The following is a 26,507-nucleotide window of genomic DNA, read 5'->3' on the forward strand; positions in this document are numbered from 1 at the left end:
TGCCTTAAGATCTTGGGCTGGATGGTGTTAAAGGCACTAGAGAAGTCAAGGAATGTAATCCTCACAGCACAACTGGCCCCATCTAGATGAGAGAGTGATTTGTGCAGCAAATACATGATAGCATCCTCCACTCCCACCTTCTCCTTATACGCAAACTGAAGAGGATCCTGGGCGTGCCTGGTTTGTGGCCTCAGTTTCTGTATTATCAGCCGCTCCATGGTCTTCATCACGTGCGACGTCAAGGCAACAGGTCTGAAGTTGTTTTCCACTGTCTGGGTACTCTTCTCTGCTCCAGGCTCATGTTGAAGATGTTTAAGACCACTACGAGGGTGGAGGCCACGGACCGAAAAATCTCGACCCGAGATTACCAGTGCAGGTAAGAGCTTGCCTGTGGTGGTCTGCTGGTGGTGAACCTATGCCGTGGGTTAGTAGATCGTTCCCTAGAAGGGGCTCTGTCCGTCTGTGTCTGTGTGGGGGTCACACGAAGTGACTATAAAGACTTCAGAAGCAAGAACAACTAAAGCTGCCAACTTAAACATCAACTTAATTAACTCTCTCTCTCTCCATCAATTCAACTCGACACAACACAAAGTGAACTGAACTGCTTAAACTTACCTGACACCATAAGACTGATATCTACCTCTGGGACTATTATCTTTGTATCCACACACACACATGTTTATGGATATATATATATATATATAAAATAATTTATAACCTGTATCGTATTATCCAGTTTTAATAATATTAATTCGTTATAGTAATAAGTATAGTCTTAATTTACAGTAAACCAGACTCCAGGAGTGTTCCATTTCTGCTGGTCCTTTTCAACTTGTCACAGGATTCGTGACAATAAGTTCACATAACCTGATGGCAAATATCCAAGAATACTGAAAGGAGCAAGTGAAGAGATTGTTGGGCTTTGACAAAGATATCTGTATCCTCCTCACCTGCACTGGTGAGATCCCAGAGGAATGAAGAATAGCAAATGTGCTATTGGTAAAATGGGAAAATCCATGTAATTCTAGGCCAGTGAGTCTACACCAGTGGCAGGGAAACTATTGGAGAGGATATCCAAGCATAAAGTTTATGCACATTTGAAAAGGCAAGGACTGCTGAGGTCAGCATGGATTTGCGCAGGTCATGCCTTATAAACATGACCGAAGAGGTGACAAAGCTGCTTGTTGATTGTAACACAGTGGACATTATTTACATTGCGTTTCGTAAGGCATTTGATAAGGTTAATTCAGAAGATAAAAATGCATGGGATCCAGGATGAATTGCAAGTTTGGATTTGGAGCTGGCTTGCCCATAGAAGGCAGAGTCTAGGGGTGGAAGGCTGTTATTCTTGCTGGAGGTCTGTGACCATTGGTGTTTCACAAGATTGGTGCTGAAACCTCCATGGATTATGATATATATCAATAACTTGGAGGAAAATGTAGATGAGTGGATCAGCATGTTTGTAGATGACACCAAGATTGGTGACATTATGGACAGTGTAATGGACTATCAGAGAATACAGGGGGATATACTGTAGATCAGTTACAGATATGGGCAGAGAAGTGGCAGATGGAGTTTAACCTGGGCTAGTGTGAGGTGTTGGACTTTGGGGAGGGTTGGGTCAAATAAAAGGAGAAAGAATACAGTTAGTGCTAGATTCTATAAATATCATTCAACTACATGATGTCTTGGGAACCAAGTCCATTGTTCACTGAAAATAGCAATGCAAATGGATGAGGTGGTAAAGGAGACATATGGCATGTTCCTCTTCATTAGTAGGGGTGTTGGTAATAAAAAGCAGCTGGTCATGCCACAGCTATACAAAACTTTAGATAGACCACATTTGGAGAATTGTCTGCAGTCCTGGTTGTACTATTATAGGAAGGATGTGGAGACTGTGGACAGCATGCAGAAAATGTTTACCAGGATGTTGCCTGGATTAAAGGATACAGGCTATAAGGAAAGGTTGGGTTGTTCTCCCTTGAACATTGGAGGTTGAGGGGAGACCTGTCTGTAGATTTAAAGTTCTGAAATACACACACACACACACACACACACACACACACACACACACACACACACACACACACACACACACACACACACACACACACACACACACACACACACACACACACACACACACACACACACACACCACACCACACCACACCACACCACACCACACCCCCCCCCCCTTTACCCCGGAGCAGAAATGTCCAACACTAGAAAACATGCTTTTAAGGTTATTGGAGGAGGGTAAAGGTGAGATGAGGGACATTTTTTTATGCAAAGACTGGGAAGTGCCTGAAATATGTCACTATGGGTGTTAGTAGAAGCAAACAGTTTATGGAGTTCATGATGCTTTCAGATAGACAGATGAAAATAAATGAAATGAGAGATATGTATGATATACAGAAAGAGGGCATTTAGTAGGAACTGGCACCAAGAGCAGTAAAACATTGTGGGCTGAATGCCCTGGTCAGTACTGTATATATGTTCTATATCATATATACTACATTAGTGGTCTTCTTAGCATGCTTTACAAGTCATTGGAATTTCTAGGCAAAATTAAAAATCACTAATTCCATCCAAATATTCTGAAAATTGAACTATTGTTAGTGCTTTGCTTAGTGTAATTGGTCTACAGAGAGATTCCTGAATGTAAAGGCAAACTGGACACAGCCTACGGAACAATGCAGTTATCAGAATAGTACAAATATTCAAGTACAGATCAGAATAATATTGGCAAGTAGCACTGTTCAAACCAGTAAGGAAAACAGAATGCAAAAGGTGCATAAATTCTGTTCAATTGTCTTATGTTCTGACAGAGAGCTGCAGTTTGTGTTTGATGCTCCTGATGTAGCCTCCTCTACGTTGTTGAGACCTGTTGTAAATTGGGGTACCACTTCATCAGCACCTCTGTTCCATCTGCCAAAAGCAGGTCTTCCCAGTGGTCCTCATTCCTGTTCCAACATGTCGGTGCACGGCCTCCTCTTGAGCAAGGATGTGGCCACTCTCAAGGTGGAAGAACCTCGCCTTATATTAGGTCTGGGTAGCCTCCAACCTAATGGCATAAACATCAATTTCTCCTTGGAATAAAAAAATTCCCTTCCCTTCTCCTCTTCTTCTATTCTCCACTCTGGCCTCTTGTCTCCTCGCACCTGCCTATCTCCTTCCCCTGATGCCCGTCCTCCTTCCCCTTTTTCTAAGGTCCACTCCCCTTTCCTATCAGATTTCTTGACCTTTGCCTTTCCCACCCACCTGGCTTCATCTATCACCTTCTAGGTATCTGTCGTTCCCTCCCCCCACCTTTTTATTCTGGTATCTTCCCCTTCCTTTCCAGCCCTGAAGAAGGGTCTTGGCCCGAAACGTCAACTGCTTATTTACACAGATGGTGCCTGACTTGCTGGATTCCTCCAGCATTTTGTGTGCATTACAGCGGAAATCGATCTCCCTTTAGTTCGGCAGAAACATCTGATTCTCACATGTTGTGCATGCAATGTGCCTTTCTTATCCAGATTGAAATAAAAGCCTAGATTAAATGACTAAACAGCCTCTAATAGATTAGAAGCAGCAACAAGTTTAATGAATGGTGTCCTGGGCATTCCGTAGAAAGAATAAAGGAGGATATAATTCAAGACATCCCAGCTGTCTTGGATGTGGGTTGGATGACAACCTCTTGTAAAATTTCTTTGATGGTATAGATGACATCCACAAAGCCTGTGCAGGATGTGTACTGAAGTCTAATTTTATACAGCTGTAGCAATAGATTGTCAATGATTTACTTATTTTGGTGACGGGCCTGTTAGTGTATGCTGCACACGTGTGTGTATATATACATACACATATACACACACACACACAAGCAAGTCACTGCTATGATGAAAATAAACTGCTACTTCTGTTTATCGGCAGACCCAAGTGACTGCAATTCACATAATTGCACATAAGCATGAATCAAATAGTTGATCACCAAAGTCACAGAGGGTGAAAGTCAAACCTTGCATTTTAAAACTCACCAAAATTTAGCGTGAAATTGAGGAATTGGTGCATTACAGCACTCAACCTGCTCTGTCTCCTGGGCCACAGGCCATCAACAAATTCAAAAGGCAAGTAAAAGTTCTTCCCATTTTAGATAACCCAAAATGCAAAAGGGAGGATATATTTAATTTCACATCATTCCCTGTGGTAGCGAGGATTTGTTGTGTCAGTTACAGTGCCTTATTTTGTGGACTAATTTAACACTGATAAATGGTTGTTTTGATAAACTTGTATAATTTCCAAAAATACTGCGAATGCTTCATTAGCCCACCTCTTTAGCAAAGGATACCCCAATGTTATGAAGAAGCACAAGCTTAAACTTCTTGCCATGGAACTTTAAAAAATCACTGTCATGGCTTGCTACAAAATGCCAAGAATTTAAGAGGCTAATTTAATTCTTGACCTGGAAATTAGTAAAGACCCAGTATGATTTTATTCAGGTAGAATAAGTAATTTTGTCAAAAATGTAGCTTTAATTGAAACAATGCTTCCAATAAACTCATAGAAATAAAGAAAATAGATAAAGTTGCAAATAATTTTCAGCATTTGTAAGTTTATGACATAATTCTCCCTTCTTGGTAGTAGTAACTCGAGAAACATGATTCCTCAATCTCAATCCGTAAAATAATTACTCACTCTTGCATTTTGTTCATCCCCCACATTCTATTTTTACCTCCATCAGCAGGCTGACTACCACACTCAGAAGATTTTGCTCTATTTCCCTATCCCTTTTGTAATGGTTACTTGAAAACCAAAAGCATTTAGAAATTAAGCACGGGGGAGCGGGGTTTGATACTCTATGATGTGCTACCCATCCAATACTGAAGTTCCAAAGTTGAAGACTGTGTTGAATCCTTTATTAAGAAACCACCTAAACAAACAACAGAAACTAATGGAACTAAAACTAGTGATATAATGAAATAAATAGTCTTAGCATATTTAAATGCACTTAAGCCAAATGTTCTTAAAAGTATTCCAGAATATTCAAGCATACTAAAGTGTATTTGTAAGTGATTTTAAACGTCATCAAAAAAAGATAGCACCCCAGCACACTCTCTAGCTCTACCCAAACTCGACTGACTAAAAACAAAGCATGAACATGTAACTAAACTCGTTGCGTCTACCAAGCCCCGACCCATGTGTCTAACTACCCATATAAACATAGTAAGTGTGCACCTCAAAATACAATACAGAAACAAAAAAGATACATGGTTCCTACACCTTCATTAAGATTAATCTTAAAACTGTGCTTTTTGACCAGCTCCATTTATTCCTCATTCATTATGGTTGTCTACATTTCTGTGATGGAGTCTGGGATACTTTCCCCATGTTAAAATCATTTAATAATTAAAAATTATTGAAATGTTTGTTTCAATTATCCAATCAATTCAAAACAAAGGACTATCTTTGGTTGCCCAGATATTAAGTAATGGAAAATAACATTCATCATTAATGATCTGAGTTATTTGTAAATCATGATGGAAATCATAGATCAGCTTCTACTTGCAGTTAAATATCTGGAGTGGAGGGATTTGGCCAGCTATTGGCTATAATTGAATTTACTCCAGAAAATATTACTATGTGTCTTAAAAAAGTAAACCTTGCTATGTGGATGAATTTCTACATCTGTATTTAAGAATCCCGACAGACATGCTGTCCACTGGTTAAACCTAAATTTATTCAATATTCGATAAACTGCAGAAAGCAACATTGAAAGGGAAATAGGCATAGCCCCTGCAACACAACCTCTATCAGCTCCTCCCACTTTCTCCAAACTCAAGGTGTATCCATGGACACTCGCGTGGGCCCCAGCTACACCTGCCTTTTCGATGGCTGCGTGGAATGATCCATGCTCCAAGCCTTCCCTGGTAATATTCCCCAACGCTTTCTGCGCGACATTGATGACTGCCTTGATTCTGCTTTGTGCACGCATGCTGAGTTCCTCAAACTCATCAACTTTGCCTCCAACTTCCACCCTGCCCTAAAATTCACTTGGCCAATTTCTGACACCTCTCTCCCCTTTCTCGACCTCTGTCACCATCTATGGAGCCAAAGTGACTTTCAACATTGTTTATAAACCTACCGATTCCTACAGCTATCTTGACTAAATCTCTTCCCACTCTGTCTCCTGTTAAAATGCTATTCCCTTTTCTCAGTTCCTTCGTCTCTGCTGCATCTGTTCCCAGGATGTGGATTTCCTTTCCAGGACATCAGAGATGTCTTCCTGCTCCTGATTCCTTCCTCCACTGTTGATGCTGCCCTCACCGGCATCTCCTCCACTTTTGCAGACATCCGTGTTCACCCCATCCTCCTGGCGACTGAACAGGGATAGAGTTCCTCTTGTCCTCACCTACCACACTATGAACCTCTGCACCCAGTAATTTTCTCCACAACTTCTGCCATCCCCTGACCCCCAGGGATCGATGCCTCCGTGATTCCCTTGTCCATTCGTCCCTCCTGGTGTTAGTGACAGAAATGTTACACTTGCCCATTCACCTCCTCCTTTACCTTCACTCAGGGCTCCAAACAGATCTTTCAGGAGAGGCAACACTTCACCTATGAATCTGTTGGGGTTGTCTAATGTATCTGGTGTTATTCAATGCGGCCTTCTCTACATTACTGAGACCCAATGTAAACTGGGAGGCCACTTTGTCGAGCACCTCCACTTCATCTGCAAAAAGTGGAATTTCTCAGTAGCCAACCATTTTAATTCCTATCCCCATTCCTGTTCTGACATGTCAGTAAATGGTCTCCTCTTCTGCCACAATGAGGCCACCCTCAGTTTGGAGGAACAACTCCTCATATTCAGTCTAAGTAGCCTCCAACCTGATGGCATGAACATCAAATTATCCTTCTGGTAATTTATTTTTCTTCTTTTTATTCCCTCATCCCATTCACTTCTCTTTTATTTCCCATTCTGGCCTTTTACCTCTTCTTATCTGCCTATTACATTCTCCTGGTGCTCCTCTTCATTCTGATATTTCCATGGTCCATCTCCTCTCCTATCAGATTCCTCCTTCTCCACCTCTTTGCCTTTTCCATCTACTACCTCCGAGCTTCTTATTTCATCACCTCCTTCACCTATCACCATCTAGGTTGTCCTTCTTCCACTCCCCCACCTTCTTATTCTGGCATCTTCCCACTTCCTTTCCAGTCCTGATGAAGGGACTTGGCTCAAAAAGTTGACTGTTTATTCATGTCCATAGATGTTGCCTGACCTGCTGAGTTCCTCCAGCATTTATGTGTGTTGCTCTGGATTACCAGCATCTGTAGACTCCCTTGTGTTTAAAATAGCCATAAACTGTAGTAGACTGTAGCAAACAGGCTGCCTGCATGCACAGACAAATAACAGATGAAATATGAAGAGATACACTTCTGGTAGAAAGCATAAGGCAAAATAATGTAGTTGAAATGAAGTCCAAAAAAATGTCCAGTAAATGGGAAATAAGGGTGTTTATGTTTAATAAAAGCAGAAGGGCTATGATTAATCTGTATAAAACAGATAAAACTATAGCTGTAATATTGCGACAAATGAAGACATATGAGAAAGTTAGTGGTGTTACGAAAACCCCGTAACCAGGTAACTTACCAGCAAAGATAGATGGATCAGCTGAGTCGGATGCTACTATTTTCAAACGTTTTATTCAACAAGGGCACAAACGTATGGTTAATACAAAACATTCAGATCGTCAAAACTCAATCTAAAACACCGGTGTAACCATAATCAATCAGAAATAAGCTCTACAGTTGTCTAGGGGGTAATACTGAGTCCAACGGAAGTCTAAAGAGTCACTCAGAAGTTTGCAGGCTTTTTCCTTTATAATTTAGAAAAGATGCACACTTGCCCGTCGTCTTGGCAGAGCAAATCCTTGGAATCAGGGGAGCAGACTTCCCCGTTGTTATTTTAAAAGCAGTCTTTCGTTGGTTTTAGCCACAGATTCAAATTCGGAATCTAGCGTACGTGGCTTCCTTCAAAATGGCGTCCCGCTCCCATGGGAATCGATCTCGTGTCTCCTGGGTGCGTCTGCTGAGGTGCATCTGAGGTGCATCTCCCCTCAGACCCGCCTTTATACTTCTTCACGGGATCGCAGGTATCAATCAAGTTGCAGGTAATGCGATCTTTCTCTCAACCAGCCCACTTTGCCCGAGGGCTTTTCACGTGGTCTCCATGAGACAATAGTCAAAGTCACCCCTATTCTGCTTCTTGGGAGAACGTGGTCTTCCGCACGTCTCTCTCTCTTGGGTCAGTTGACCCCTCTTAACTAGAGTTCTTGCGATTTTCACAAAGGAGGGGGCCAACGGCATAACAGTGGAATGATTTAGGGATGAAGGTTCATAGCTGCAGATTTGTAGTGGTAAAGTGTGGTTGTTCTCCTTGGACAAAAACATTACTAGAGGTATATAAGGACTGTCACTGGTTTAGAAAAAGGAAATGGAGAGAAGATATACACCCGATCACAGATGGCTCGAGGACCAGGGAACACTAATTTAAAATATAATGCCTATCTTGGTAGAGTAATGTGCTTTTAAATACTCAGATTTATTATGATCTGGCAATCAAGTCACAGTTGGTAAGAACACAATCAATGGCTTCAGAAAAGACTTGGACAGGCAAACAAGACAGCACAAGTTACCCTTATTTTACTGCCAGTAAATTCATCTATTACTATAAGATCAAAGCCTTTTGTTTATTGTGCATCTTCTTGAAAATGGTCAAAGTAATAAAAATCTAAAACTTGGAAGGAAGAGAGCATTTGGGCAGTTTAGAAACAGGAAGTTCTTCTATCCAGTCTCATCACATTTCCCATCTCTATGAAAGCTGCAGAATATTATCCAGCTACATTCAAATATAATCATGGCTTCAAATTCCATCACCCTACTATCTTTGGAGTTTTCTACAACCTTAATTGTGACTTTAGGTTATGAATTTAAATCCATCCCAGATATGCAAGGGGCCCACAATTAGAAACACTTAGAAACCTACTGTGCCCGGCCTTTGTAATCAGAAACTTGTGCCAATCATTATGTTTTTATTTTCTGACACTATATTAGGCTCCATTGCTCTTGAAATAAAGTAAAAATAAACTGCTGGAAGAACTCAGCAGGTCAAGCAGCATTTGTGGAAGCTAAGGAATGACGGATGTTTCAGGTTGAGACCCTGCATCAGAACATCAGAACATGGCTATCCATTTGTCTCCATGGATACTGTGTGACACACTGAGTTCTTCCAGCAGTTTACTTTTTGCCCCAAGATTCCAGCATCTGCAGATCTTGTTTCTCATGTTTTTGAATCTTAGAAGAATAAATTTTTTCTATCCCTTTTTGACCATCATGGAGATACAATGACAAAAATGGCAACTTAGCAAGCCTGACAGAAAAGCTGGAAAGGTGGAGTCGTTGTTCTTACCGGTCTGTGACAGTCACATTAGGCCTGAGTCCTCAGGTTTTCGAGAGCTTCTTGTGGTGAGAAGCATATATCTTTAAATGTTGCCTTACTGCTTTGCTGTCCTTTTCCCTCTAACCTTAGTTTCCTTTTCCAAGTTTATATAGTAATTCCTCGAGTATCAAATCTGGTCGGGCAGATGGGACTCAACAGTTGTGGTTGGCAGCTCACTTAGGAGAAGAAATACTCTGATCTCAGACCTTTGCGGCCTTGCAGCTCTACCTACTCATGGGAAAGGCTTTGGGAATAAACCCCAAGGAAAAATCTAGAGCTGGAGTCCCTAAGCAGAATTCAACATTGACCGGCAACTCCTGTGATGTCACTGGGGCCAATCTACATTGGTCCCCGTCATTTCTTTGGATTTATCAGCTGCGTGGAGAGGAAGAGCCTGCTGTATAGGCTTGCCTTCCATATCGTTTTGCCCTGGTCTGTATATTGACAGCTAGGGCGCAACGTCCATGGTCGATCCCAACAAACAAAGAGCCTCCATCAAATTTGCCTCTGCCACTCTCCCCTGGGAAGGTCTTTTCAGGTTCCCATCAGCCTGATGAGTTAGTCTAAATCCTCCCCATGATGAGATTCATCCTGGACTAGGTGAGGCACAACACTCTCAGCTTAACCAGTATTCATTACTCACAGAATGGTCTCAATCATCCAGAAATCCTAGAAATCCTGTTCTCTTTCCTGTGTATTCTTTCACACACTTGAAGCATATACAGAAATGTTCCCAAGAACTGGCTGTGATAAATGCCACTGAGGTCAACAACTTGAAATTCCCTGCTCTGATTAGGGAAACATTTTGTATTAGATACTAAGTTTAGCAGGCAGATCCTGCTTACTTCAATGTTGTTACCTTGAGCAGTGACTACTGCTGGGAATCAGTTCTGATTCAAGCTACAAAATTAATTTCTAAGATTTGTTTTAACACACTTCAGTCTCCTATTACACCTGTTTTTGAAATTTATTGAACAATTAAGGAGAGAGCAAAAAGACGAAGCTTGATGCTGTGGGTCATGTGAGTGGGGGTGGAGATGAACGTGTGACAAGAGACAGAGATAGTCAACTTGCAAATGCAAACAAGTGTGAAATATACATCAGTCACTGCTCAAGGTAACCAATTTAGAAACTGAAGTGTTCCTACATAGAATATTACAATGAAAAACAAAACAAGTTGTTCATATCAATTCAACATATCCTTAAATACAGTGGTGTGCTTGAGGACTATTTACTAGTGTCCAGGGAATCCATTAAAGTCTTTTAATGCAAGGGTTAGGTCTGTGGAGGAGACAAAATAACTGCAAGCAGATAGTTAATTGTTGGCAGATGAGTCAGATTTGATAAGCAGTGTTTAAAGTGCATGTTTATCTAAGCAGATACCGAAATCATGAAAAATGTGGATATTATTTCACAAACAGTAACTTCTTAAGGATATAGGCATCTAAGGAAGACAAGAGTCAAGATAAGTTATGGAACAAAATGAATTAAATGTTAACCAATTCATTGCAAATGGCAAAGGTAACCCACTGTTGCTTGTGCATTAAGGAGCCTATTGCCGAATAACTTTGAGAACATTAACTGTCTCTCCGGGTGGGGCCAAGAATCATGTCATATGATGTCAATAACAACTGCACAAATCATGCTCAGTGTCATTGCAAATTGTATCCAACTGTCTAGCTCCTGTTGAAATTGTATTTACCTCAAACCGACTTCAGTTTTTTTAAAGAATCTTAAATGAGGCTCAAACTTATAAATGGAGAAGATAAAAGAAAGAATCAGTAGGCATTTTTTCATGTTAAAATTTAATTTCATTTATGACTTAAGAGTTTATTCTGGGATATTTCATCACACAACCCCTGCCCAGGTCACCCTATTGGCCTACAAATGTGCCCAACCACATGGTGTCCCGTGAACTCAACTGCAAGTTGGTTGAGTAGCATTTTCCCACCCTCACTCCAAAGTTTTATTTTGGAGGCTAGAAACCTTTCAGAAAGAAAATAAAGCAACAGTTTGTGATTTTTCTCCAGTGTTATTCACAACAGTGCCCAGGAGAATGGCGTTTATCTGGCATTTCAGATACGTCAGCAGTCCCAATGTCCAAGGTTCAGGAAATAGATTAAGTACAAGGAAAAGAAGTGCCAATTGAAATATGATTCACTGTACACAATGTAGTAAAAATCTGATACAGATTATCAGCATCTTGGTTTCCTGTAACTTTTTTCCAATACAGCCATATTTAGAAAAGTATCCTGGCAGGGAAGAGCAAATCATTTTTAGAATATTGCACAATCTGCTGGAAGGAATCAGCTTATCCAAGACCATCAGTGGAAGGAAAGAAATGTCGGCATTTCGGACTTAAATGTCCACACTTTTCTTTCCTCTTACAAAGCTGCTTGACCCAGTGAGCTCTTTCAGCAGATTCTGTGTTGCTCCAGTATCCAGCAGCTGTGGTCTTTTGTGTATCCATTTTTAAAAACTAGAAGCTTCAAGATGATAAGATTTGAAAAAATCAGAGCTTATTCTTCAAACAAAATTTGTTATTTTACCAATGTGCATCTTGAGAAAATAAAACACCCATTTGCCAGGCCACAGGTGTTCTGCCGCCTGTCATTAAGAAGTTATTGTTCGTGGACTAGGTACATGCAAATATAGGGCGGCACAGTAGTGTAGTGGTTAGCACAACACTTTACAGGACAGGGGACCTGGGTCCAATTCCTTCCACCGTCTGTAAGGAGTTTGTTTACTTGTTTATTGAGATAAAAGCATGGAGTAGGCCCTTCTGGCCCTTTGAGCCATGCCACCAATTTAACAGTAGCATAATCATGGGACGTATACAATATCCAATTAACCTATCAACCAGTACGTCTTTGGACTGTGGGAGGAAGCCAGAGCACCCTGAGGAAACCAACGTGGTCACGGGGAGAACGTACAAACTCCTTATAGGCAGCGTCGGGAATTGAACCCGGGTCATCTGTACTGTAAAGCGTTGTGCTAACCACTACGCTACTGTGCCACCTCATGTACTCCCTGTAACTGCATGGGTTTCCTCTGGGTGCTCCAGTTTCCTCCCACGGTCCAAAGATGTACCGGTTGGCAGGTTAATTGATCATTGTCAACTGTCCTGTGATTAGGCGAGGGTTAAGTCAAGGGATTTCTGGGCGGCGTGGCTCAGAAAGCTGGAAGGGCCTATTCTGCACTGTATCTCAATTAAAAAATATATATATGGTACAGCTCCCAGGTAGCTTTACAGTTAATTTGGGAAGAGATTATAGGACAGCAGTATGAATATAATTTATCCAGTTGGTGTGTAAAAAAGGAATACAAATATAAAGATTTGATCAAGATAATAGGATGAAGAAGTATCATTAAGCTTTGCTTATTTTGTTCTGATATTCCACTCAATTTTACCACCCAGAGATAAGCAGTTTACAGACTGATCAATGCACACAATTATTTTTAATGTTCTTGACACCTGCCACTGATCTGTCGTCAATTTAATCCTTTGGTACCTTGACCACTGACAGGTGATCTGACTAATGTCGGGATGAACCAACACAGACTACTTTAAAATCCTTATGCAACAATCTATTTATATCCTGAGAAAGGAAAATGGGAAGAAACAATGTACATACAGATCTAAAATGTGTACATATTCAATTTAATTGATTCACGGTGAAGGTTGATGCAAGTTCAAGCAAGCAGACTTCAATCAATTATGCTCTCATTGTAAACTGCTTCAAGCAGCAAAATTACTTAACACTAAATCATTGTAGATAGAATGCAGGATTTGCAAACTTAACAATATTTGCATTTCTTCATTTGAACGTGATCCATCAGAACTTTGACACGGTTTGGAACTCACCCTTTTACAGACAATTATCAATCTGGAGAAATATTTTTGCATTACTTTCATTCATGGTGCAGTTCCCACTCTTTTCAGTATTTATCCCTAGTCCAGTGCAAGTTAGATACAGAAAAGTGAATCCATCAAGTGAACTAAATGAGCACTATAGGGACCCAGCAAAGATTTCTTGCCAAAATATTTAAACTGTCTCTTTTGCTCAGGTTGAGTATAATTCAGTCAGCAGTTTTGACTAATATTGTAGTATAAACACCACAGTTCAGCCCTGTAAAGTCACCAGACTGCCTTCTCATACAATTGGTATTTCCTTAATCTTCAATGAAACCCAGTATTACAAATTCTGCTAAAATTATCCATGAAGAGTAGCACAAATGGACCCTGACCACTTGTTAAGTTTCTTATTGACTTTTTATTTGTGTTATGCCTTAATTAGTATACATGCAATTTTGTTCATGAGAAGGGTTAAGATTAAATTAGTAGATAATTTTAACATCGGTAGCTGAGCGAAGGGCGCTGAGTAGGCTACGGTCAATTATGGAAAACTCTGAACATCCTCTACATAGCACCATCCAGAGACAGAGAAGCAGTTTCAGCGACAGGTTACTATCGATGCAATGCTCCTCAGACAGGATGAAGAGGTCAATACTCCCCAATGCCATTAGGCTTTACAATTCAACCGCCAGGACTTAAGAACTTTTTAAAAGCTATTATTAATGCTTTTTGAGATAGTGATTTAGATGCATATCATATTTTTTACTGAGTTAAGTATTGTATGTTATTAGTTTTGCTACAACAAGTGTATGGGACATTGGAAAAAAGTTGAATTTCCCCATGGGGATGAATAAAGTATCTATCTATCTATCTATAATATCTGCCAAAATGGATCTATGGTACTGTGCCAATTCTGAAGCACATATAGGCAGGGTCCTAAGACTTCTGCACAGTAATGTATTTGTCCAGGTGGAAGAGGGAATTTATAAATCTGGCAGGAGCAAAGCATGTTGGGAATGGTGAGGGTGGAGCACCATGGGAAGGGTGTGAATTAGGTGACAAAAAAGGAGTGCAAGGGTTGAGGGACGGGCCAGGTGGAGACACACTTAGCCCTGAGACACCAGGCAAGGTAATTTGTTTCTAAATAATTGGCTATCAGTCATTACAGAATGTCTCTCTAGTGCCTCCCGCTCCCTCCCCTCTCCCTTCCCCTTTTCCCAACCATGAATACCCTCTCCCTGCCCCCCTCCCGCTCTCAAACCACAATAGAGACCCATATCAGAATCAGGTTTATCATCACTCACATATGTCATAAAATTTGTTTTTTTATGGCAGTAGTACAGAGCAATACATAAAATTACTACAGAACTGTGCAGAAGTTTTAGGCACCCTCTCTCTCTATATATATATACAGGTATGTGCCTAAAACTTTTGCATATCATTGTAGTACAGTCAAGCTTTGGAATAAAAGGAACATAGTGCATTTTTTAAAAAAAACTTCATACCTACGAATTCCTGGAGGCCTTTGATCGTGGTGGGTCGGGGGAAATGGCGGACTACATCTACCTTAGCGGGCAGAGGAGTTGCCCCGTCTGTGGTAATCCTGTGGCCCAGGAAGTCAATGGTGTCGAGCCCGAACTGGCATTTGGCCAGGTTGATCGTTAGACCGTAGTCACTCAGCCGGGCATAGAGTTGTCGGAGGTGGGACAGATGCTCCTGACGACTGCTGCTGGCTATGAGGATGTCGTCCAAATAGATGAATGCGAAGTCCAGGTCGCGTCCCACCACGTCCATCAACCGCTGGAACGTCTGTGCGGCATTCTTCAGGCCGAACGGCATGCGGAGGAACTCAAAAAGACCGAACGGGGTGATGAGAGCCGTTTTGGGGACGTCGTCCGGATGCATCGGGATTTGATGGTACCCGTGGATGAGGTCTACCTTGGAGAAGATCCGTGCACCGTGCAGGTTTGCTGCAAAGTCCTGAATGTGCAGCACAGGGTAGCGGTCCGGTGTTGTAGCCTCGTTCAGCCTGCGGTAGTCGCCGCATGGTCTCCAGCCCCCTGTCGCTTTGGGCACCATGTGCAGGGGGGAGGCCCATGGGCTGTCAGACCGCCGAATGATCCCCAATTCCTCCATCCTCTTGAACTCCTCTTTCGCCAGTCGGAGCTTGTCTGGGGGAAGCCGCCGAGCGCGGGCATGGAGGGGTAGTCCCTGGGTCAGGATGTGGTGCTGTACGCCATGTCGGGGCATGGCTGCCGCGAACTACGGTGCCAGAACCGATGGGAAATCCGCCAGGACCCTGGTGAAGTCGTTGTTGGACAGCGTGATGGAGCCGAGGTGAGGGGCTGGTAATTGGGCTGCACCCAGGGAGAACGTCTGAAAGGTCTCGGCGTGGACCAGTCTCTGCCTCGGCAGGTCGACCAGTAGGCTGTGAGCCCGCAAGAAATCCGCACCCAGAAGTGGTTGGGCTACGTCGGCCAGTGTGAAGTCCCACATAAACTGGCTTGAGTCGAACTGTAGCTGCACCGGACAGGTGCCATAAGTCCTTATAGTGCTGCCGTTCGCAGCCCGCAGGGGGGGACCCGGCGCCCTGCTGCGGGTGTCGTAACTCGTCGGAGGTAAGACGCTGATCTCGGCACCGGTGTCGACCAAAAACCGGCGTCCCGACTGCTTGTCCCAGACATACAGGAGGCTATCCCGATGGCCAGCCGTCGTAGCCATCAGCGACGGCTGGCCCTGGCGTTTCCCGGGAACTGGCAGGGCGGGCGACAACAGCAGGCTTCTGTGCCCCACCGCTGGTGGTAGAAACACCATTGCTCATTGGGCTCCACACCCCAGCCTCTGGGTTTAGCGGGCTCTGCGGCCGGGCCTGGACTGGTTTGCTGCTGGGAGTGTGGCTGGGTGATCTGTGCGATGGACGTCCCACTCACCTTCTTGGCGTTCCACAGCACGTCCGCCCGGGCTGCCACCTTCCGGGGGTCGCTGAAATCCGCGTCAGACAGCAGCAGGCGTATGTCCTCGGGCAACTGCTCCAGGAATGCCTGCTCAAACATGAGGCAGGGTGTGTGTCCGTCGGCCAGAGACAACATCTCATTCATTAAAGCTGATGGAGGCCTGTCTCCCAAGCCATCCAGGTGCAGTAAACGGGCAGCTCGCTCGCGGCGGGATAGCCCAAAAGTCCCTATGAGCGGGGCTTTGAATTCTGTGTACTTGCCGTCCGCCGGGGGAGACTGTACGAACTCTGCGACCTGGGCCACTGTGTCCTGGTCAAGGGAGCTCACCACGTAGTAGTAACGGGTGTCCTCTGAGGTTATCTGCCGAACGTGGAATTGGGCTTCTGCTTGCTGAAACCATAGGTGAGGTTGTAGCGTCCAGAAGCTTGGCAGCTTCAAGGAAACCGCATTAACAGATGCGGCGTTGGTCATCTCCGGTCCAAAAACGTTTGGACCGTCGGGGTCACCAATTGTAGCGGTGTGCTACACGCAGCGCTAAAATAACGACACGGAGTCAGTGAGCTGCAGCCAAAGACTAAGTTTATTTCAACTCCACAGTCTTGCTTTAAAGCCTGTCTCTCCCACCAGATACCTTGAGAGGCCCTACTGAAACCCCCTCAGGCTTTCTTCCTTTGTCCCTGCACTCTGGCTAATTGTCAGCCGGTTCGAATGTGCTAGTAATTGGGTCGCCACAACATTGTATTTTGATTACAACATAGGTTTTATGTTTAATAAAACTCCCATCAGATTCTACTCTTGGTAGCAACCAATAGAACAGACATGGATTCTCTTCTCCTTCTCTCTAGTACAAAGCCCATTAAAAGTGAATTTACCCTCCAATTCTACCTAAGACATCAGCTAAAGAATCATCACCTTCTTGTGTAATCATGGTCCTCAGCTTAACATTTTATGATGTGGTTGGTTTCCACTACAAACGCCATCTATAAATGTGTTGACAATACAACTATTGTTGCCAGAATTTCAGATGGTGATGAGAGGGTGTACAGGAGTGAAATACATCAGCCAGTTGAGTGGTGTCTCAGCAACAACCTTTCACTGTACATCAGTAAGACCAAAGAACTGTTTGTGGACTTCAGAATGGATAAGATGAGGGAGCACTCACCAGACCTCAGAGGGATCTGAAGTGGGAATTTATTTCAAGTTCCTGGGTGTCAATATCTTTGAGGATCGAACCTGGTCCCAACATATTGATGCTGCTACACAGAATACACACACAGCTGCTACCTTTCATTAGGCATTTGAGGAGATTTGATATGTCACCTAAAACACTCAAAAATATCTACATATGTACCATGGATAGCATTTTGACAGGCTGCATCACTGTGTGGTATGGGAGGGGGTTGGTGGCTACTGCACAGGATCAAAATAAGCTGCGGAGAGTTGTAAAATTAGTTAACTCCATCACTGGCACTAGTCTCTGTAGTATCCTGGACATCTTCAAGGAGCGATGTCTCAAAAAGGTAGCATCCATCACTAAGGACTCCCATCACCAGGTCATGCCTTGTTCTCACTGCTACCATCAGGAAGGAGGTACAGAAGCGTGAACACACACACACACACACACACACACACACACACACACACACACACACACACACACACACACACACACACACACACACACACACACACACACACACACACACACACACACACACACACACACACACACACACATATATATCTATCTATCTATCTATCTCCAGGAACAGCTTTTCCCCCTCTGCCATTCAATTTCTGAATGGACATTGAACCTGTGAACACTACCTCACAATTTTTTAAAATTTCTATCATTGCACTACCTTTTAATTTAACTGTAAGATATATATGTTTCATAAACTATGTTTTATTCTATTATAATGTATTCTATTGTAGTGCTGCTGCAAAAACAACAAATTTCACAACATATGCCAGTAATATTAAACCTTATTCTGATATATTAAACTAGTTTGCAGATAATGCCTTTTAACTGCTGCATTACATTGAAATGCTAATATATTATAATATAACCATATAACAAATAAGACAGAGACAAGTGACCTTTATACATTGTTAAAAACAGTTCAAGATAAAGCTGTGGAAAGGAAACTTCCTCACCTCTCGGAAGTTCAGCTTCCCATCAAAATCCTCGTCTACTTCTTTGATCATGTTTTTGAGGCCTAGGTGGGTCTGAGGGGCTCCGAGTTTTTCCATCATCAGTTTTAGTTCCATTAAGTCAATGAAGCCATCCTTTCCAGAGTCATAACTGCAGAAAGTTAGAGGAAGTGACAAATAAGATTGATGTGGAAATAGGGAAACTCCAGTAGTGTTTAAGGGTAGGAAGGTAATGGCAGATTGGGATGGGGTATGGAGCTGGTAAAGAGGATGAGAAAGGGAACAAATGAAAACCGAACCAATCAAACTATCTGTATTTTGATCGCCAACTTCCTATGCATTTGGATCTGCAACTCCCACTTCCAAAGTCATTGCAGCCTTGGTGTCAGTAAACAATACTTATTTATACATTTTATTGAATTAGCTTTTAAAGCAGGTGGAGGAGTGAAGATATTCTACACATGCAGTCTTCAGCAAACATTTTCATAAAGTAATGGGTCATCTGGCATAACTTAATTTTTCTTGAGTTTTATCTGAAGGTTTTTCCACATGTATAGAGTTCTGATTAGTCATCATTGTCAGGGACTGCCATACTGTACCTCCATTAATTAACATTAATAAAGTGATCACACTTTCACATTTCTAGACTTCACAGTCACAACCACCAGCAAACAGTCACTCAACGCTGACATCAGCACAACTTTGCAATGAACGTGTCCAAGCAGAAAAAGAGGGTGGCAGGCCACCAGAAAAAACAACAGAGAACTTGAAAGGGCAAGAACACTAAACTCACGTCTTCAGTACATGCCACTCCTGTAAGTGAAGTGGGACAACACGCCAGGCGTGAGAAGAAACTCAACAGCTCTCACTTTTGCCACCACAGGCCAACATCACAATCACAAGCAGCCCCGATACAATAAATGTGTCAAAATACATTTATTCCATTTATAGGTTGGCCATACTCAGTGGATGAACCATAAGCAAGGTAAGAAGATGGCATTGCCATGGAAAACTGGAATGTTGTTGTGGAGGCAAAGTGGTGTGGAAAGCTCAGTGCTTGAAAAGAGAGTCCAGAGAAAACAGAGACCTGTGAATGTTGTATCTCTCGGTCACAGCTTTCATCTGCATGTCAAACTGCCTCGACAGCTTGAGGATCCTGAAACATTTTGAAATATGTTCAGTATAGAGCTGATCCAGCACAAGAAAATCATCGCTCTGGGATGACCCGTCAGCCTCTGGGGAAGACATTCCACAAATAAAAGGTCAATTTCAAAATGGGAGGATTGAGAGATGTTTGGGAAGAGGGCAAATAGGGCAGTATTTATTTTTACACACACATAATTGTTGGATCATAAAATGTTTTGCTATGGGGAGTGATCCAGTTAGAGACCATTACATTGGAAGGAAAAATTGAATACACAAGAAAGTGCTGCAGCTAGAGCCAAACAGAAAACCATTTGGATCAAGGCATGAAAAGGCTACCTTACAGTAAAAGCACTGTCTACTCTTGAATTATTGACTATTTTGAGCTTTATAAATCATTCAATATTTCTCAGCTATCAACTTATGAAAACTGAAGGGGGTGTAAGAGGGAATGGATCTGCTTGACAACAAATCCCAAATGTCCGACCTTATCCTGGTCCAAGAGAGTTTAAGTGCACTTAACTGTATCATGCATTAGATGATCATTTTCATTAACCACTATTCCTGCAACCTTACCATAGTTAACATAAACTGTCATGACAGCGTCAGTCGATGATACGCACCACACCCTCTTCACCAGCACAAAATGTACAGACATGTTTACTTATACAATTTGACCAAAATATGACTGGAATAAATATAGCTGAACTTTAAAAAAATACCTGGTCTTAAGAACCAACACATGAACACATTTGCAAACACCACTATTCTAGATCAGTAAACAACACCCACCTTTATTCTCAGGACACAAATAGAAATCATATCAAGTCAGGTCAGGCAAAGTTTGTTGGTGTATACACAAGTACAGTGAGGTAGAAATATAATATCATATATTTGGATAACACTCATAAATTATACAAGACAGTGAAGAAAAAGATTGTACAAAATCAGTGCAAAGCAGAACCAGTAACAAGTGCATGGTAGTGCAAGAATGTTGTCTGATGAGGTAGGGGTAGCACTATATAGGATGGTTCAAGAGGAGGCACACTAACATAACGTAGGCTATCTGGGTTCAATTCCAGCCCGGCCTGTAAGGAGTCTGTACGTTCTCCCCATGTCCATGTGGGTTGCCTCCGGGTGCTCCGGTTTCCTCCCACAGTCCACAGACGTATTGGTCGGTGGGTTAATTGATCATTGTCAATTGTTCCATGATTAGGCTGGGATTAAATTGGGGGATCGCTGGGTGGCAGGGCCTACTCTAGCTGTATCCCAATAAAAAAAAAAGATAAGAACCTTATGTTTGTAGGACAGTAGCTGCTCCTGAACCTATGATGCACCATCAATAACTCTCGGAGACGGGAGGCGAACGATAGGCTTTTATTAGCAGCAAAACGGAGCACAGCATCTTGGAGATTGAGGGGGGAGCAGTGCCTCCAATCGCCTTTATACAGGGGTCTGTGGGAGGAGCCACAGGAGCAGTCAGCAGAGGGGCGTGTCCAGACAGGTATATATAGTTTACCACATTCCCCCCCCCCCCCCCTTTGTTTTAAAAGAGAGTCCCCACGGGGCGAAGTTTCTTACAAGTATATTTACAGGTAAAGTCCATCAGGGGGTCGAGTCTGTCACTGCGATCTACGTAGCACCGGTGGTGATTGCATTGGTGACGGTGGTTGTGCTGGCTCTGGCCTGACTTGAGGTGCTAGCCCATTAGGCGTCAGTGATCCCTCATGCATGTGCGTGGTGCCCGGTATGGGAGAGTCGTGAGGTGTCTGTGTAGGGTTTGGAGTGCACGGTGTCTCGTGGGTATATACATCGGTGGGTACGGGGTTCATAGTCACTGTGGAGTGTTCGGGGTAGGGGTCTGGTACTCCTGCAGATGCCAGGTCGCGGATGGAAACCGTGTCCTCCCACCCATCAGGTAAGACCACATAGGCATACTGGAGGTTCGCATGAAGTAGGTGAATCCTCTTGACCATCGGGGAGAATTTACTGCTCCTCGCATGTTTCCGGAGCAGCACTGGCCCTGGGGATGTCAGCCAAGCCGGTAGGGTGGTCCCAGTGGCAGACTTCCTGGGAAAAGAAAAGAGTCGCTCATGAGGGGTGGCATTGGTGGACGTACATAACAGGGAGCGGATGGAGTGGAGTGCCTCGGGGAGGACCTCCTGCCAGCGAGAGACCGGCAGTCCCTTTGACCTAAGCGCTAAAAGTGTGGCCTTCCACACTGTGGCATTCTCCCTCTCCACCTGTCCATTTCCCCGGGGATTATAGCTCATGGTCCTACTAGTAGCAATGCCCCTAGCTAGCAGGTACTGGCGCAGCTCGTCACTCATAAAGGAGGACCCTCTATCACTGTGGATATAGCAGGGATATCTGAACAGAGTGAAGAACTGGCGCAGGGCTTTTATGACGGACGTGGCAGTGGTGTCAGGGCAGGGGATGGCAAAGGGGAACCGCAAGAACTCGTCAATTATGTTGAGAAAGTACACATTGCGGTCGGTGGAGGGAAGGGGACCCTTAAAGTCGACACTCAGTCGCTCAAAGGGGCGGGTGGCCTTGATAAGTTGCGCCTTTTCAGGACAGTAGAAGTGCGGTTTGCACTCAGCGCAGACTTGGCAGTCCCTGGTCATCGTCCTGATGTCCTCAAGGGAGTACGGCAGGTTCCGGGCTTTCACGAAATGGTAAAATCGGGTGACCCCCGGGTGGCAAAGATCTGCATGGAGGGCGTACAGCTGGTCGAGCTGCGCGCTGGCACACGCTCCCCGTGATAGGGCATCAGGGGGCTCATTGAGCCTTCCAGGCCGGTACAGGATGTCATAGTTGTAGGTGGAGAGTTCGATTATCCACCTCAAAATTTTATCATTTTTGATTTTGCCCCGCTGTTGGTTGCTGAACATGAACACAACTGAGCGCTGGTCGGTCAGCAAGGTGAACCTTTTGCCGGCGAGATAGTGCCTCCAGTGCCTAATAGCTTCCACTATGGCCTGGGCTTCTTTCTCCACCGCGGAATGCCGAATTTCAGAGCCCTGAAGGGTACGAGAGAAGAATGCTACCAGCCTTCCTGCCTGATTGAGGGTAGCAGCCAGCGCGAAATCGGAGGCGTCATTCTCTACTTGGAAGGGAATGGTCTCGTCCACCGCATGCGTCGTTGCTTTGGCAATGTCCCCTTTAATGCAGCTGAAGGCCGCGCGGGCCTCGGCCTGAGAGGGGAAATGTGGTGGACTTGACTAGGGGGCGGGCCTTGTCTGCGTAGTGAGGGACCCATTGGGCGTAATAGGAAAAGAAGCCCAGGCTCCTTTTGAGGGCTCTGAGGGTGGTGGGAAGAGGGAGTTCCAACAGGGGTTGCATAGGGTCGGCGTCAGGGTCAACGACCCCGTTCTCCACGACATACCCAAGGATAGCAAGTCGGGTGGTTCCGAACACATACTTGTCCCTGTTATAGGTAAGGTTAAGAGCTTTGGCCGCTTGGAAAAATCATTGGAGGTTGGTGTCGTGATCCTACCAGTCGTGACTGCAGATGGTGATGTTATCCAGATATGGGAACGTGGCCTTCAGTTGGCACTGGTCCACCATCCGGTCCATTTCCCTCTGGAAGACAGAGACACCATTCGTGACATCGAAGGGGATGCGCAGGAAGTGATAGAGCCTGCCGCCCGCCTCAAAGGCGGTGTAGGGGCGGTCCTCCGGGCGGATGGGGAGCTGATGGTAAGCGGATTTCAGGTCTATGGTCGAGTACACCTTGTACTGAGCTATCTGGTTGACCATATCCGCGATGCGGGGTAGGGGGTACGCGTCAAGCTGCGTGAACCTATTGATGGTTTGACTATGGTCCACGACCATCCTATTTTTCTGCCCGGTCTGAACAACAACCACCTGGGCCCTCCGAGGACGTGCTTGGCTCAATGATCCCCTCCCCGAGCAGCCACTGCACCTCCGACTGAATGAAGGCCCTGTCCCCCGCGCTGTACCTCCTGCTTTTAGTTGCCACAGGTTTACAGTCGGGGGTCAGGTTGGCGAACAGCGGTGGGGGAGGGATCTCGAGGGTGGAGAGGCTGCAAGTGGTGTCAGTAGCGCGGCTGTTGGCATGGTGTTGGGTGGGATGTGCGGGTCGGTGTGTGTGTGTGGTCAGTAGCGGGGTATATGACGAAGTCCCACAAAACTGAGGATTCCTGACAGTGAGTGGTGGGAGGGGCCCATCATACTCCATTGTCACACTTTTCAGGTGGCTCTGGAAGTCAAGCCCCAATAGCACAGGGGCACACAGTTGAGGCATGACCAGTAGCGCAAAGTTCTGATATTCTGTGCCCTGTACCACCAATGTCGCTACACAACCCACCCGGATGTCTGTGGAATGCGACCCAGAAGCCAAGGTGACCCTCTGGCTTACCGGCCGTGTCACAAGTCCGCAGCGTTGCACTGTGTCCGGGTGAATAAAACTCTCAGTGCTGCCCGTGTCAAACAGGCAGCTGGTCCTGTGCTCCTCCACCAGGATGTCCATCATTGACCTTGCAAGCTGGTGTGAGGCGCTTTGGTAGAGGGTCACAGAGTTGCATCGCCGTCTTGGTGCCCGGTAAGCACCCGTGGGTCGGAGGCGGGTCGAGGTGGTGCCGACAAAGATGGCCGCCCCCATGCCTCGTACGCGGTGGGCAGGCAAGATGGCGGCGACCCCCATGCCTCTCACGCGGCACTGCTCGACCCCGCTCGTGGTTTGGACTCACAGACCTTGGCGAAGTGGCCCTTCTTTCCGCAGCTGGAGCAGGTAGCTTCTCGGGCCGGGCAGCGTTTTTGGGGGTGCTTTTCGAGTCAGCAGAAGTAACATTGCACGGACTTGCAACTGGCAGCAGCCGAGGTCGATTCGCTGGCGGGTTGCGGGGTCTGCAGCATCCACGGAACCGGCGGGAGATTGCGCGCCTGGACAGCATCAGCATCGTGCAGAGCGGCCTCCAGCGTGTCAGCCAGCTCGATCGCCGAATGTAAGGTAAGATCGGCGGGTTCCAGCAGCCGCTGGTGCACGTACACTGACCTGATTAAGACCTACAAGTATCTGGGAGTACAGTTAGATGAGAAGCTAGACTGGACTGCCAACACAGATGCCTTGTGCAGGAAGGCACAGAGTCGACTGTACTTCCTTAGAAGGTTGGCGTCATTCAATGTCTGTAGTGAGATGCTGAAGATGTTCTATAGGTCAGTTGTGGAGAGCGCCCTCTTCTTTGTGGTGGCGTGTTGGGGAGGAAGCATTAAGAAGAGGGACGCCTCACGTCTTAATAAGCTGGTAAGGAAGGCGGGCTCTGTCGTGGGCAAAGTACTGGAGAGTTTAACATCGGTAGCTGAGCGAAGGGCGCTGAGTAGGCTACGGTCAATTATGGAAAACTCTGAACATCCTCTACATAGCACCATCCAGAGACAGAGAAGCAGTTTCAGCGACAGGTTACTATCGATGCAATGCTCCTCAGACAGGATGAAGAGGTCAATACTCCCCAATGCCATTAGGCTTTACAATTCAACCGCCAGGACTTAAGAACTTTTAAAAAGCTATTATTAACTTTTTAAAAGCTATTATTAATGCTGTTTGAGATAGTGATTTAGATGCATATCATATTTTTTTTACTGAGTTAAGTATTGTATGTTATTAGTTTTGCTAAAACAAGTGTATGGGACATTGGAAAAAAAAAGTTGAATTTCCCCATGGGGATGAATAAAGTATCTATCTATCTATCTGATCCCCATAACGAAGGCGTCTCGTACCAGCAGCTCGGCATGCTGTTCCGCCGTCAGTCCCCTGCAGTCGCAGGCCCGCACGAGTGTCTGTAGGGCCCGGACAAACTCAGCGCTCGACTCTCCAGCCCGCTGCCGCTGTGCCGCTAAGCGGTGTCTCGCATAGACGGTGTTCACCAGCTGCAGGTACTGTCTTTTGAGGGCATCCAGCGCCCCTTGGTAGGTCGGCAGGTCCCTGATCAGGGAGTAGACCTGCGGACTGACCCTGGAGAGGGGAATTTTGAGCATCATGGCAGGCTCGGTCCCATGAATCTCCTCCAGGTACGATTGGAAGCATGCAAGCCAGAGTTCAAAGGCGATGCCGGCTTCCGGAGATTGAGGGTCAATATCCAATCTGTCAGGTCGCAAAATGCTCTCCATGTTTTAAAATTGCTGCTAATAAAATTGATGCACCATCAATAACTCTCGGAGACGGGAGGCGAACGATAGGCTTTTATTAGCAGCAAAACGGAGCACAGCATCTCGGAGACTGTGGGGGGAGCAGTGCCTCCAATTGCCTTTATACAGGGGTCTGTGAGAGGAGCCACAGGAGCAGTCAGCAGAGGGGCATGTCCAAACAAATATACACATAGTTTACCACATCTCGGAGACTGAGGGAGGATCAGTGCCTCCAATCGCCTTTATACAGGGGTCTGTGGGAGGAGCCACAGGAGCAGTCAGCAGAGGGGCGTGTCCAGACAGGTATACATAGTTTACCACAACCTAGTGGTGACAAACTTCAAGCTTCTGTTTGTTTGCCTGAGAGTAACAGTGGAAAGAGGACATGACCCAGATGACACCTTTTTGAAGCAGAACCTCATAAACTGCACTGTATATGCTTTCAATGGCTTCCATGACAATTAACATTATGAATCACTTTTGATCTGGTCACTTTCAAAAATGGAAATTAAAACCATAAATAAAGAATGTAATAACAAAATATGAAACATGTAGCCCAATAATGAGTTATAAAGCAAGGGCTAATTAATGAAATACAGCTATTTCTTAACTAAACTATACCAAAAGAATATATTTTGTTTGGCAGCTAGTCCCTGCTGAAGTGCCAAATGCAGAGTGGTATTCCAAAATAAATCTTGTGAACTAAGAAAAACATCATGCATCATTGGAGGAGTTGGTCACAACAACTTGTGCTCTCTCCTCCTGTAGC

At 44.7% G+C, this 26,507-nt stretch overlaps 1 protein-coding gene across 2 annotated transcripts in view; it reads right to left on the reverse strand.

Moving 5' to 3' along the window:
• The window catches only part of efhd1 (EF-hand domain family, member D1), a 152,949-nt gene that overhangs the window by 17,770 nt on the left and 108,672 nt on the right, over positions 1 to 26,507 (reverse strand). For both annotated transcript variants that reach the window (XM_073040864.1, XM_073040865.1), the window contains one exon: positions 18,449 to 18,596. In XM_073040864.1, the coding sequence (XP_072896965.1) occupies positions 18,449 to 18,596 (148 nt within the window). The remainder of the gene's footprint in view (positions 1 to 18,448; positions 18,597 to 26,507) is intronic.

Source organism: Hemitrygon akajei, chromosome 3 (genome assembly GCF_048418815.1).
Source record: "Hemitrygon akajei chromosome 3, sHemAka1.3, whole genome shotgun sequence".
Classification (NCBI taxonomy): Eukaryota; Metazoa; Chordata; class Chondrichthyes; order Myliobatiformes; family Dasyatidae; genus Hemitrygon; species Hemitrygon akajei.